Raw genomic sequence first — 12,682 nt, 5'->3', positions numbered from 1 at the left:
ATTTATTAATTTAAAACACATTTATTAGCTGCCTGTCCTGTGCCAGACCTCATAGTAGTAGCTAGGGAGTATAAATATAAACTACATAGTATAATGGAAGAGATAGACTATATAAATATACAACTAATTATATATATTCCAGTTGGATTAAGTGCTATGAAGGAAAAGAAAACCTACTAAGTGAGAAACAGGAAAATTTAGATGAAGATGTCAAGAAATGGTCCATTTTAGAGGCAGTATGTAAATAGGCAGCATAATACCATCTGCTGAGGAGTTAGAGTAAGAATGCATCAGGTAGAAGCAGTTTTACCCACATGGGAGGAGCCTGCTCTGCTGGCAGAGCTATAAGAAAGGCAGTACAGCAAGGATGTAGCTACCTAAGGGGATATTTGTCTTGATTTGGAGCTCTGGTAGGTTAGGAAGTGCAGAACCCTACAGGACTTGTTTTATCCTAACTGAAATGGGAAATCTTCAGTCTTAAGCAGGGGAATGACGTGTTCTAAAGACAAAATAACTTAATATTTGTTGAATTCTGACTTAAAGACTAAACAAGTGTCAGTCACTTTTCATACAAACTGACCTTTGACAGAGTTGTGATTTTGCAAATAAGGAAAATGAAATTTAGAGATATTAAGTGATTTGTCTAAGGCCACATGAATAACAGCGATAAATGCTGCTGTGCATCAAAAGTAAAAAGTTAACTTAGTAAAGGAGACCTTTAGAGGGAATAGCCACAAAGTTAAGAAACACTCTGGTGACAGTGGCATTACCAAAGCTAATAGAAAAAGTGGTTTAAGATGGAGGGATTGTATTGTTGTTTTAATGTAGCTAGAGAACTCATGCAGATATTTATAAGACAGTATCCTTATCATAATAATAATTCAGGTTTATGTTAGTAGAGTTGCTTAGAAAAATAACATGAGCCTTTGTTTTATAGTTGAGAGTGAAGCCAAGGTAAAAACCAAAGTTCGCTTTGAAGAATTATTTAAGACCCACAATGATCTAATACGTGAAAGGAAAAAACTGAAGAAAAAACTCAGAGAAAACATCTCAGTGAGTAATTAATTGATCATTTGGTTTTGCAGCATAAATACATAAATCATGGCTTTCATGTTAAAATTCAGATTTGGAAATTTAAAAGAGTAAATCTTTGTCCTGGTCAATAATGCATGGAAAGATAAAGTTTACATTAGAAGGAGCATCACTGTTGTAGTGTTGACTTCTAATTCAATTGGAGTGCTGTCCTACAAGAAAGACATAGACTGGGGAAAATGACATTGATAAGGGAAACATATGAAGTGTTCTTCTATGAGAAGAAATGACTAAAATTGAAATAAAATAAATGCTAAGCAATGAGGATATACAGATTTGGCCTACAAATAAATGACCATCTTGGGATTAAAAAAGGTGTGTGGAAAGATGAGTCCATTTTACACTCCAGGTAAAATTTATGAGATGATAACTATATGTAGAAACATTTTTTTAATTTCAAAAAATAAATTTTACAAATACCAACACCTTTTCATACTTCTTTCTAAAAACACTAAATCTAAAAGTCAATGAAGAAATATCTAGAGTAATGAGTGAACTGTGAACTAGAATTTAGTAGCCTAAGTAGCAGTCATTTGTGAGAGCAACAGTACACCTGTGCATTCACAAGTGAACTATGCAAGCTGCTTTAGTTGAAGATACAGTACAACTTTCAGGCCTGAGTCGAAGATAAAAATTTTAAGTATGGAAAATTTATAATCTGAAAATATTGTTTAGTGAGCCTTAAATGAGTTTAATATATAGAACTTTCTTATCATGTGCCAAAATGTTTGCTGAAGATTTATATTAGTTTTGTATATAGTTCCTCTTCGACTTAAGATGGTGTTATGTCCTGATAAACCCATTTTAAATTAAAAATGCATTTAGTACACCTAATATCCTGAACATACTAGCTTAGCAATATAGTTCCCTGAGGAGTGCTGGTTGTTTTCTGTTGTGATAGTGGAGCTGACAGTTAGCTGCAGCTCCCTGCTACTTTTGGGCATCTCGCAAGAATATTATACCCCAAATTGCTAGCCTGGGGTAAAAGTCAAATTCAAAATTCAGAGTAAAGGATGAGCATGGTGGCACATCCCTATAATCACAGCACTCTAGGAAGCGAGGCAAGAGGATTATGAGTTTGAGCCCAGCCTGAGCAACTTAGCAACTGAACAAGACCCTGTCTCAAAAAAAGGGCTGGGGGATGTAGCTCAGTGTGAAGGCCCTGCATTCAATTCCTAGTACCACACACATATACACAAAAAGTACCATTTCTACTTCTTTGCACCATCATAAAGTCAAAAAAATCATACGATAAGGAATACTTACATATAATAATATACAGGTTTTCAGAGATTGAACAAATCAATGTAGCTCATAAAGAAAAAGTCAAGTAACTTACTTTTACCTAGGTTGTAGTTATTCATCCTAGAATCTGAAATAATTTAATGTATATAGATAGATTAATACACTTTTAAATCATCAGAGGTAAGAAATAATCACATAAGATTTTTTTTAAAGAAGAGAAGTAATGAAATAAATAAGAGCTAAATTCTTGTGTGTGTTGTTTTTTTTTTTTGGTACCATGGATCGAACTCAGGACCTTGCGCTTGTGAGGCAGGCGCCAGAACCACTGAGCTAAATCCCCGGCCCCAAGAGCAAATTCTTAGTCATGCTATAAACATAAATGGCTAAAGCTTCCTATTTTAAAAAGCACATACTAAAATAGATTTTTAAAATAGCAGGTATTCTCCTTGCAAGAATGACATATCAAATAAATTAACCATAAGGTTGAAAAATAAAAGTGCAAAAATATAGATGAAATGCATTCTAGAAACTTAGAATTGTCTAATTTATGAATATATATTGAAAGAACAAAAGCCCTTAAGTAATATATGATTGAAATTAATCATGTTAAAAGAATAATCCAACTCAGCCAAATAGTCCCCACCCAAGAACTCAAGAATAGCTTATTAACTGGATATTGGCCAATTTTAACAGTACAGATAAATTGAATAAAAGCCATATAAATATATAAAAATTTAAAAAAAACATTTTAATTGGAAACAGGGTGGTAATTATTTCTAACATTTTGATGTTTATATGAAAATTATGTTCCCTCTAAGGCTTAAGTAGAATGAAAATCCGTACACATATATGGCATATTGTGTAAGATTACGATAGTTTCCCATGACTCCCATCAAGGAGGGAAACTAATCCATGGATGACCTGTAGAATCTAACCTATTGGTTCTACCTTTAAAATCAGGATCTATAGGAAAGATTTCTTTTCCTCATATATATTTAATATTCTTGATGTTTTGGTAATATAATGGGATATGAAACATAAATAGTGATATGGTAGCTTTTGCTTCAACTGATACTTGTCTATACTACATGCCAGGAATCATACTAAGTCCTTTTCATGTATTCACTCACCTAATTTTCATAAGTCTGACAATATCAAAATAGATTAGAGAACTGAGGCAGAAATGTAAAGCACTTACCGAGGAACATACAATTAATATTAGTGAATCCAGATCCTTCTGATTCCACAGCTTGTTTTTATGAAAACTGTGCTCTACTGCCTCACTGTAGGCAAATACTATGTGGTTCTGAGAATGACAGATTATCTTTTTTGATAGTCTGAATATTAATATCATTAGAAATCAGGTGAATTGAGTGCTGTGTACAAATACATAAAAACCAACCGTATAAAAATCTATTAGGGCCAGGGATTTAGCTCAGTGGTTCTACCGCCTGCCTCGCAAGCGCAAGGTCCCGAGTTTGATCCCCGGTACCAAAAAAAAAATCTATTACAGGGCCAGGGATTTAGGTCAGTGGTTCTGCTGCCTGCCTTGCAAACCCAAGGTCCCAAGTTCGACCCCCAGTACCAAAAAAAAAAAAAAAATCTATTATAGCTAGAAAAAATGTTAGAAAATATTGGATGAAAAAGTAGAAGTAAGTGGTAAATATCGCATGCATAGAAATTATACAAACTTGGAGGGGGTTGAATAAAATTTCCAAAGGCACAGATTTATGATGAAATTTGTTAGTAAATATTACAAAAGACTTGTACTTTATACATTCTAGGTATTTTATTTATTTATATTTTTTATGGTGCTGGAGATAAAACCAGGGCTTTGTAATACTAGGCAAGTACTTTATCACTGAGCTACATCCTGAGTCCCATGTCAGTTTTTGGTTATTTGGGGAACTTAGGTTTAACCCTATTAATCTCCAGTGTACTTCTTACAGTTTTAAATTTTATTTTGAGACAGGATCTCATGAGTTTTTCCAGGCTGGTTGTGCTCTTGCAGTCTTCCTCCCTCCATCTCCTGGGTAGCTGGTATTACAGGTGTGTACCACTGTGCCCACACTGAACTTTAGTTTTTTAAAAAGGGAAATTCAGTTAATTTAGCTCATTATCATTGTCTATACTTTACTAGCTTGATTTTATTCTTTAATTTTTCTCCTTATTTTATTATTTGTTATTTCATAGACAGTATCTTCATCTTATGAATTATATTTTCTAAAAATTCTTGTACACAACTAATTTTGAACAGTGGAAAATCTAGGCTTTCTAGGTACTACTATGTCCATATATTCATTCATCTTTGTAAATACTGAACTTACAATTAAATTCACTTTTTAAAATATGTAAATAACTTGTAAGTGCGAAATTATATTGGCTCTATCAAAGAGAAATTTGAATCCCAATCTTCTCAGGGATTAACTAAAGAAAATCGCAAATGGATAATACTGATCAAAATAATTTAACTGTGTCTCCAGAGTACAGCCCAATAATACCTAAAGGCATCCCAACAGAATCCAGCAGCCAGCAATCTAAAATGACCTATAACCAAAATATAAATCAATCAATATAACTAGGCTTTAGGAGAGGCATAGAGGATATAAAAAGATACAAAAGACGCAATCAGACACAGAAAAGACAGCTGAACTTGTAGCGATTTTTAAAATACAGTATTTGAAGTTACAGACTTGATAGAATTAACATGTTAGAGACTGCATAAAAACAATCAGTGCTAAGTATAGTGGCGCATGCCTGTAACCCCAGCAATTGGGAGGCTGAGCCAGGAGGATCATTGCAAGTTTAAACAGTTAACACTGTCCACACAATTAACTTGAGTTTTGTAAAACATTGTACTCAAGAGTAATTGTATTCTAGTGTACCTGGAGTATTTTCTAAGACAGATACCATTCTGAGACATAAAACAAATCCAGATATCTTTGTTTTAATAACCTAAGTGATGCACAGAAGTTAAAAGGATGAGCAAAAATAATAGGAACATGACCAAATGTATTTGGGTCATCTAATGCATGAAACTATTAAATTTCACAAAGCAAACTTTTTTTAACTGTAATACAACAGAGCTAGAAGTTAACAACAAAAGCGTATAAGCTACTTAGAAATTTTTCCCATACAGCTGTTAGAGGGAAAAAAATAAAAAACATATTTTAAAAGTAATGAAAATATCAGCAACATCCTATGAAATGTGTGGCTTGGTACCAAAGATCCTCTGGGAATTATGTGTATTGCAACATTGTACAAGAAAGAAACAAAGAAAAAGACAAAACAATAACAGATGTAGTTGTGGGTTGTAGCTCAGTGTTAGAGCATTTACCTAGCTTGTGTTTCATCCCCATCCATCCATCAATCCATCCATCCATCCATCTATATATCTATAAATAAATATTAGTACAAAGATGAGCTGATTGCTAGAGCAGAGTGGATAAAAGCTGAGCCTCATCTGATTAGCTTTCCTAAAATTTCATTTTTAAAATCACCTTTGAGACCATAAATTTCCTATTTCTATTTCTTGGTTATCTCTCTTTCTAACTATTCCTTTAAGAGTGTCCTTACAGTTTGTGTATATTAACTCCACATACCTGGTACTCACTGAAAAAGTAGAAAAATTTGTATATGCCTCATTTTAGTGTGATGAAAATCCAGGGTTTCTGAGATATGACTATATTCATTAAAAAAAAGAAGTTTCTGAAAAGATTAGCAATGTTTTTCTTTCTGGGAAGCAACTGGAGTTGAGTTTTGGATGCTCCTTTTCTTTTAGTACTTTATGTATTTTTTTTTTCTCTTGTTAAATCCTTTTGAAGCTAGGTGCAGTGTGCATGCCTGTAATCCCAGGTTCTCCTGAGGCTGCGAGTGTAGGGTAAGTTCAGGTGTCTGGCCTGAGCAACAAAGTAAGACCCCATCTGAAAAAAAAAAATTATTTTGTTTGCATTTAAGCATATCTTGCTTCTAAAACAAAACATATGAAAATAAACTTCCTTTTTTTGTTTTAAAGAGGCAAGCTATTTTTATTAGGTTTGATTAGGGAAGATTTTTAGTGGATATGGTTTCATAATTTACCCTTGAAAAATAAATAGAATTTGGAAATATTTTAGGTGAACAAAAGACTCTTGGAGATGGTAAAATGTTTGCTATTTATTGAGATGCTATTTCTTTCATTATTTTTCCATCTGGTTTTCCTATACACTGGATATTATCTAACAGCTTTTAAACAGAAAATTTCAGAAGTTAAACCTCAGTATATACTGGTAAGGTCATCCCTTTCTGAGAGAATTTTTCATTTTGGTTTTTGTTTTGCAACATATCTGTTAAACTTAATTCTAACATCTGTAATTCTTTTTCATCAAACATGCTTTTGGATTTATTAATATGCTTACTTTAAATCTTTATTTTGCTTATACCATGCATTTTCTTTGGGTACTCATTTTTCTCTTTTGTTGGTTGTGGAGGCTCTCTCATTTTGCTACTTTCTTTTAGTGTTTATTAATTTCTAATTGTCTAGTCATTTTCATATTTCAGAATCCTTCTTATGCCTGTTGGTTGCTTTTAACATATTCTGCTTCTGCGTTTATGAAGGTTGTATCTACCTGAAGCACACTTTCTTTGCTCAGCTATCTGATCCCCTGGACAAGAGTCAACAGGGGATGTAAATGCAAGTATATGAAGAGCTGTCCATCCTGCCTCCTCAGTTGTTCATCCTCAGGCATGTTTCCTCTTTGTCCTTAGAAAACCTGCCTCTAATACTGAGGGGTTCTCCAGAAACGCCCTTATCTCTGGAGGAGACTTTTCCAATGGATTTTTTTTTTCGGGTAGTTTCTCCATAGATGTAATCTTCCTGTGTTTTTACTCTTTGGGGGAAGTTCTCAAAGTACTTATTTTACCTCTAGTCACATTTCCTTTTTGACTGTCAGCCTTTTACTGTTTTTTTTTTCCCTGTTAAGAATATCTCACATTTCAAATGATTGGAGAAAGAGGTTACAGGTATGGGCTCAATCTATCATTGGAGTTTACTTGATACTTAATATTTAGGACTAACTGCAGGTTAATCGTAGAGCTATAGACTTTTGGTTTTAGAGGGAAATTATGAAGATAAATGGCCCATGTGTGTTTTTTGTTGGTGAACTTGAAATGATTTATACTCAATGACTCTTTTAGCAGTTTCTCAGAAATCCCTTGATTAGAGTTTGAATCATTCTGCCAGTAAGGAAAATTACATTTGAGATTTAAGCAATTAATTCATTTCTGAAAAGTAATCAAATACTTTCTTCCATGCTAGTAATTAATTCATTATTAATTTAACCTGAAGTTACTTTCAGAGATTACTAATCTAATTCTGGGAACAAAAACTAGAAGGGTACTCATCAAATGCTTTAGTATATTAACACTCTGTCCAGGTTAAAAACTAAATAATCTCCCCAGTATTCTACATTGTTGATCAGTAATCATTGTTTTTACATTTATACTACTTGGCTGAAGCTTTTCATGTTGCATCTTCTTTTCCTAGCTTGACACTGTTAAAAGCAACCCTCAGAGTATTAAAGAAGCTAAAAGTGACAACGTGAGCTATACTAGCACTAATAAGCCAGAAAAAAGTGTGGGTGTCACTAAAAACAAACTGAGGAAAGCACAGTCAGCCACTAAAGATCCAAATGATGGTGTTAGTGAAGAGAAAGACAAGGAAGGGAAGCCGAACAAAAAAGTTCCAAATGCTGCACAAGAAATGGAACCGGAGACTCCTGAGAAGAAGGCAGATTCCATGTATCAGAAAGCACGAACAAAGTCACAGTCAGGTGTTGATTATCAGAATCTTGGGAAGGCAAATGAGGGGAGAGAAAATAGTGATTTATTAAAAGAGGAAGAAGAACTGATGCAAGGCTATCAGCTCCAGGCAGCTGAAGAGATGGCAAAGGAGATTAAGAAAAAAATAAGAAAGAAACTAAATGAACAGTTGACTAACTCTTCTTCAGATGCTTTATTGCCTGATGACAAATTGAGCAGCGATAAAAGAAAAAAGAAGAAAAGGAAAGTTCCACTCCTGTCTAAAGCTGATCTAAGGTACTGATAAATGTAAAATTTACTCTAAAGAAGGAATATACTATTTTTTTATCTTTTGAATGACAGCTGTAGCTACAGAATTAAGAAAATTCTTAGTCTTTTATTTAAAGACATTGCCTCTAAGATAATTTGTTTAAATGAATTTTATTGGTACATTTTAGGTATACAATATAATGACATTCATCATTGGAAATTTGCACCTTTACATAATCTCTCTTGGTTCTTATTTTTTCCCCATTCCCCTGCCCTCCCTTCAACCCCTCCATCCCTCCCTATTTACAAAGACTTTGTTTCCATTTTTTCATTTTCTCATATTAATTCCATTCTTTTCTTTCCCCTACCCCTCCCACTTCCCCTTCCCCTTTGCCTCTTTTCTTCCTATTTCACATTATCTATTATACCTTTTAGTCCTTATTTACGCTTTCAGTTTCTCACACCAGAGAAACTATTCAGTATTTACATGTGTGTCCTATTGATTTCACTTAAGAGTATTGCCTCAATATGCATCCATTTAGCTGTAAATGTCTGTAATTTCTCATTTTTCATGGCTGAGTAGTACTCCATTTTACAACAAAAAACACATTTTCTTTATCCAGTCTCCAGTTGATGGGCAAATGGGCTGCTTCGAAGTTTTAGCTATTACACATTGTGTTACTATGAACATGAGTGCACATATATCACTGTGGTATGATTCTTTTAATTCTTTGGGGAAGATCCCCAGCAGGGGAATAGCGGCGTCAAATGGGACTTCCAGTCCTGGTTCTTTGAGGTATCTCCATACTGATTTCCACAGTGGGTGCACCAGTCTACACTCCCACCAGCTGTGGAGCAGGTCTCCTCTTTCCCCACAGCCCAAACAGCGTTTCTTATTGGTTGATTTCATGATAGCAGCCATTCTTTCTGGGGTGAGGTGGAATCTCAGCATTGTTTTTTTTTTTTTAACTTTTTAATTATTTATTTTTTATCAGGAAGGTTTATTGAAAAAGTAAAAGTGAAGAGTGAGAGAGAAACTGGCTCTGCAGACCAAGCTTGGGCTGACTGAAAGAGGAAAAAGCAAGATAAAAGAACACCCTGGAAAAAGCAGGGTGGCCCATAGGAGAGCCACCACAGCCAAGATCTGGGAACTTTTTTTAATTTTTAGTTTGTTTTTTTTTTGGAGACAGGGTCTCACTATGTAGTTCAAGCTGCCCTTGAACTATGTAACCCAGGCTGGCCTTGAGCATGCTGCAATCCTCCAGCCTCAGACTCAGCCTCCTCACTGCTGGATTCATAGGCATGTGCCACCACATCCAGCTTGGGAACCTTTTGGTTCAGCGTTTTCATTTGCATCTCTGGAATGACCACTGATGTTAAACTTTTTTTCATATGTTTATTTGCTATTTCTACTTCTTTGTCTGAGAAATGTCTGTTCATTTCAGATGCCCGTTTCTGGATTGGGTCTTCAAATTTGGGAGGTCTGATTTTTTTTTAAGTTCCTTATAGATTCTAGAGAGTACACCTCTGTCTGAGGAATAGCAGGTGAAAATTTGTTCCTACAATGTGGGTTGTCTCTTTACACTGTTGGTGGTTTCTCTTGCTGTGCAGAAGCTTTTTAATAAGAAGAGGTCCCACTTGTTGATTGTTTGTGCTAGTTTACGGGCAACTGAGGTTTTGTTCATAAAGTCTTTTCCTATACCAATGTCTTCAAGAGTTCTACCTAACCTCCCTTCCAGCTGGTTCAGCATTTCTGTTTTAATATTTAGATCTTTAATCCATTTTGATTTTAGTTTAGTGCATGGTGAGAGATATAGTTCTAGTTTTAATCTTTGGCAAGTTGAAGCGCAATTTTTCCAGGACCATTTATTAAAGAGGCTATCTTTCCTCCAGTAAGGATGTTTGGCTCCTTTGTCAAAGATGAGGTGGTTGAGTGTGTCTGGAGTTGTTTCTGCATCTTCTAATCTGTTCCACTGGTCCTCAAGTCTGTTTCTTTGCCAGTACCATGCTGTTTTTATCACAGTAGCTTTGTAGTATAGTTTCAAGTTGGGGATTGTGATACCCCCTGCCATGTCTCTGTTGCCTAGAATTGCTTTTGCTATTCTGGGTCTCTTCTTCTTCCAAATGAATTTTTGGATTGTTTTCTCAAGGTCTATGAAATATGCTGCTGAAATTTCAATTGGGATTGCATTGAATGTATATATCAGTTTTGGAAGTATGGCCATTTTCACTATATTGATTCTTCCGACCCAGGAGCAAGGGATGTCTTTCCATTTTCAGATATCCTCTTCAATGTCTCTTTTCAGAGTGCTATAGTTTTCAGAGAAGAGGTCTTTGATTTCTTTTGTTAGGTTGATTCCTAGGTATTTCAGTTTTTTGGATGCTATTGTGAAAGGAATTATTTGCCCTATTTCTCCCTCAGTGAGTCTGTCATTGGTGTAGAGGAAAGCTATTGATTTTTGTGTGTTGACCTTGTATCCAGCTACTTTACTGAATTTGGTTATTAAGTCTAGAAGATTTTTGGTGGAGTTCTTGGGATCTTCTATGTAGAGTATCATGTCATCTGCAAATAATGACAATTTGACTTCTTCATTGCCTATCTTTATTCCTTTCATTTCTTTCTTTTCTCTACTTGCTGTGGCTAATGTTTCCAAAACTTTATTGAACAGGAGTGGTGATAGTGGACATCCTTGTCTTGTTCCAGATTTTCGTGTGAAGGATTTCAGGTTTTGACCATTTAGTATGATATTGGCTGTTGGTTTTTCATAGATGGTTTTTGAGGTAGAGACTGTCTATTCCAATTTTTTATGGGGTTTTTATCAAAAATGCATGTTGGATTTTGTCATATGCTTTTTCTGCATCTATTGAGATGATCATATGGTTTTTGTCCTTGACTCTATTACATTTATTGATTTGCATATGTTGAACCATCCCTGCATCCCTAGGATGAATCTCAGTTGGTCAGGGTGTTTGATCTTCTTGATGATCTTCTGCATTCTATTTGCCACTATCTTATTAAGGATTTTTGCATCTATGTTCATTAGTGAGATTGGCCTATAGTTCTCTTTTTCTGATGAATCTCTCTCTGCTTTGGGGATCAAGGTAATGCTTGCTTCCAGGAATGAATTTGGGAGTATTGCTTCCCTTTTAATTTCATTGAAGAGTTTAAACAGTATTGGCAGTAGTCCCTCTCCAAATGTCTTGTAGAATTCATCATTGAAGCCATCAGGACCTGGGCTTTTCTTATTTGGTATGTTTTTAATTAAGTTTTCAATTTCATTGATTGATATTGGGTGGTTTAGAATTTTTAGGTCTTCTTTCAACTTTGATAATTCATATATATCTAGGAATCTCCATTTCTTCTGTGTTTTCCATCTTATTGGCATATAGGTTTGCAAAGTAGGTATTGATAATCTTCTGGATTTCTGCTGGGTCCATTGTCACCTCATCCTTTTCCTTATTGCATGGATTTGGGCTTTTTCTTTCCTTTTTCTGATAAGATTGGCTAAGAGTTTGTCAGTTTTGTTTATTCTTTTGAGGAACCAACTCTTTGCTTCATTGATTTTTTTCTATCGTTCTCTTCGACTCCATTGCATTGATTTCTGCTCTGATCTTTATAATTTCCTTCCTTGTATGAGCTTTGGGGTTGTCTTGCTCTTCTTTTTCTAGAAGTTTGAGGTTCAGCATCAGGTTGTTTAATTGGGCTCGCTCTGTTTTCCTAGTAAGAGTATTCAGCGCTATAAACTCCCCCTGTAAGACTGCTTTCAATGTGTCCCATAGATTCCGATATGTTCTATTGTCATTGTCATTTAATTGTAGGAACTGTCTGATTTCTTCTTTAATTTCCTCTGAGACCCATTGGTTATTCAGGAGTGTGTTGTTCAATTTCCATGTGTTTATGAAATTCCTGCAGTTTCTTTTGCTGTTGGTCTCCAATTTTATTGCACTATGGTCTGATAATATGCAGGGTATAACTTCAATTCCTTTGCACTTAAACATGTTCTATAAATGAGTATGTAGTCTATTTTGGAAAACGACCCGTGTGCACCTGAAAAGAATGTACATTCTGATTTTGTGGGGTGGAACACTCCGTAAACATCTGTTAAGTTCATTTGTTCAAAAGTTTGACTGAGTTCTGGTATTTCGTTGCTTATTTTTTGACTAGTTGATCTATCTATTTGTGACAGTGGGGTATTGTGGTCCCCCACTCCTTTTGTATTAGTGCTTATTTGATTTTTCATGTCTGTTAGTATTTGTTTTATATAGTTGGCTGCACTAGTGTTTGGTGCATATATGT

General features: G+C 34.9%; 1 protein-coding gene across 16 annotated transcripts in view; it reads left to right on the top strand.

Annotated features, from left to right (window-relative positions):
• Ahi1 (Abelson helper integration site 1) overlaps positions 1–12,682 on the top strand; it is a 212,360-nt gene that overhangs the window by 6,107 nt on the left and 193,571 nt on the right. For all 16 annotated transcript variants that reach the window (XM_087190009.1, XM_087190016.1, XM_087190015.1 and 13 more), the window contains exons 3-4: positions 938–1,053; positions 7,862–8,412. In XM_087190009.1, the coding sequence (XP_087046135.1) occupies positions 938–1,053; positions 7,862–8,412 (667 nt within the window). The remainder of the gene's footprint in view (positions 1–937; positions 1,054–7,861; positions 8,413–12,682) is intronic.

This window comes from Heterocephalus glaber, unplaced genomic scaffold (genome assembly GCF_053883595.1).
Source record: "Heterocephalus glaber isolate CG9 unplaced genomic scaffold, H.glaber_assembly_v1.0 deba00001550, whole genome shotgun sequence".
Taxonomy (NCBI): Eukaryota; Metazoa; Chordata; class Mammalia; order Rodentia; family Bathyergidae; genus Heterocephalus; species Heterocephalus glaber.
This window is presented reverse-complemented; position numbering and strand designations above follow the sequence as displayed.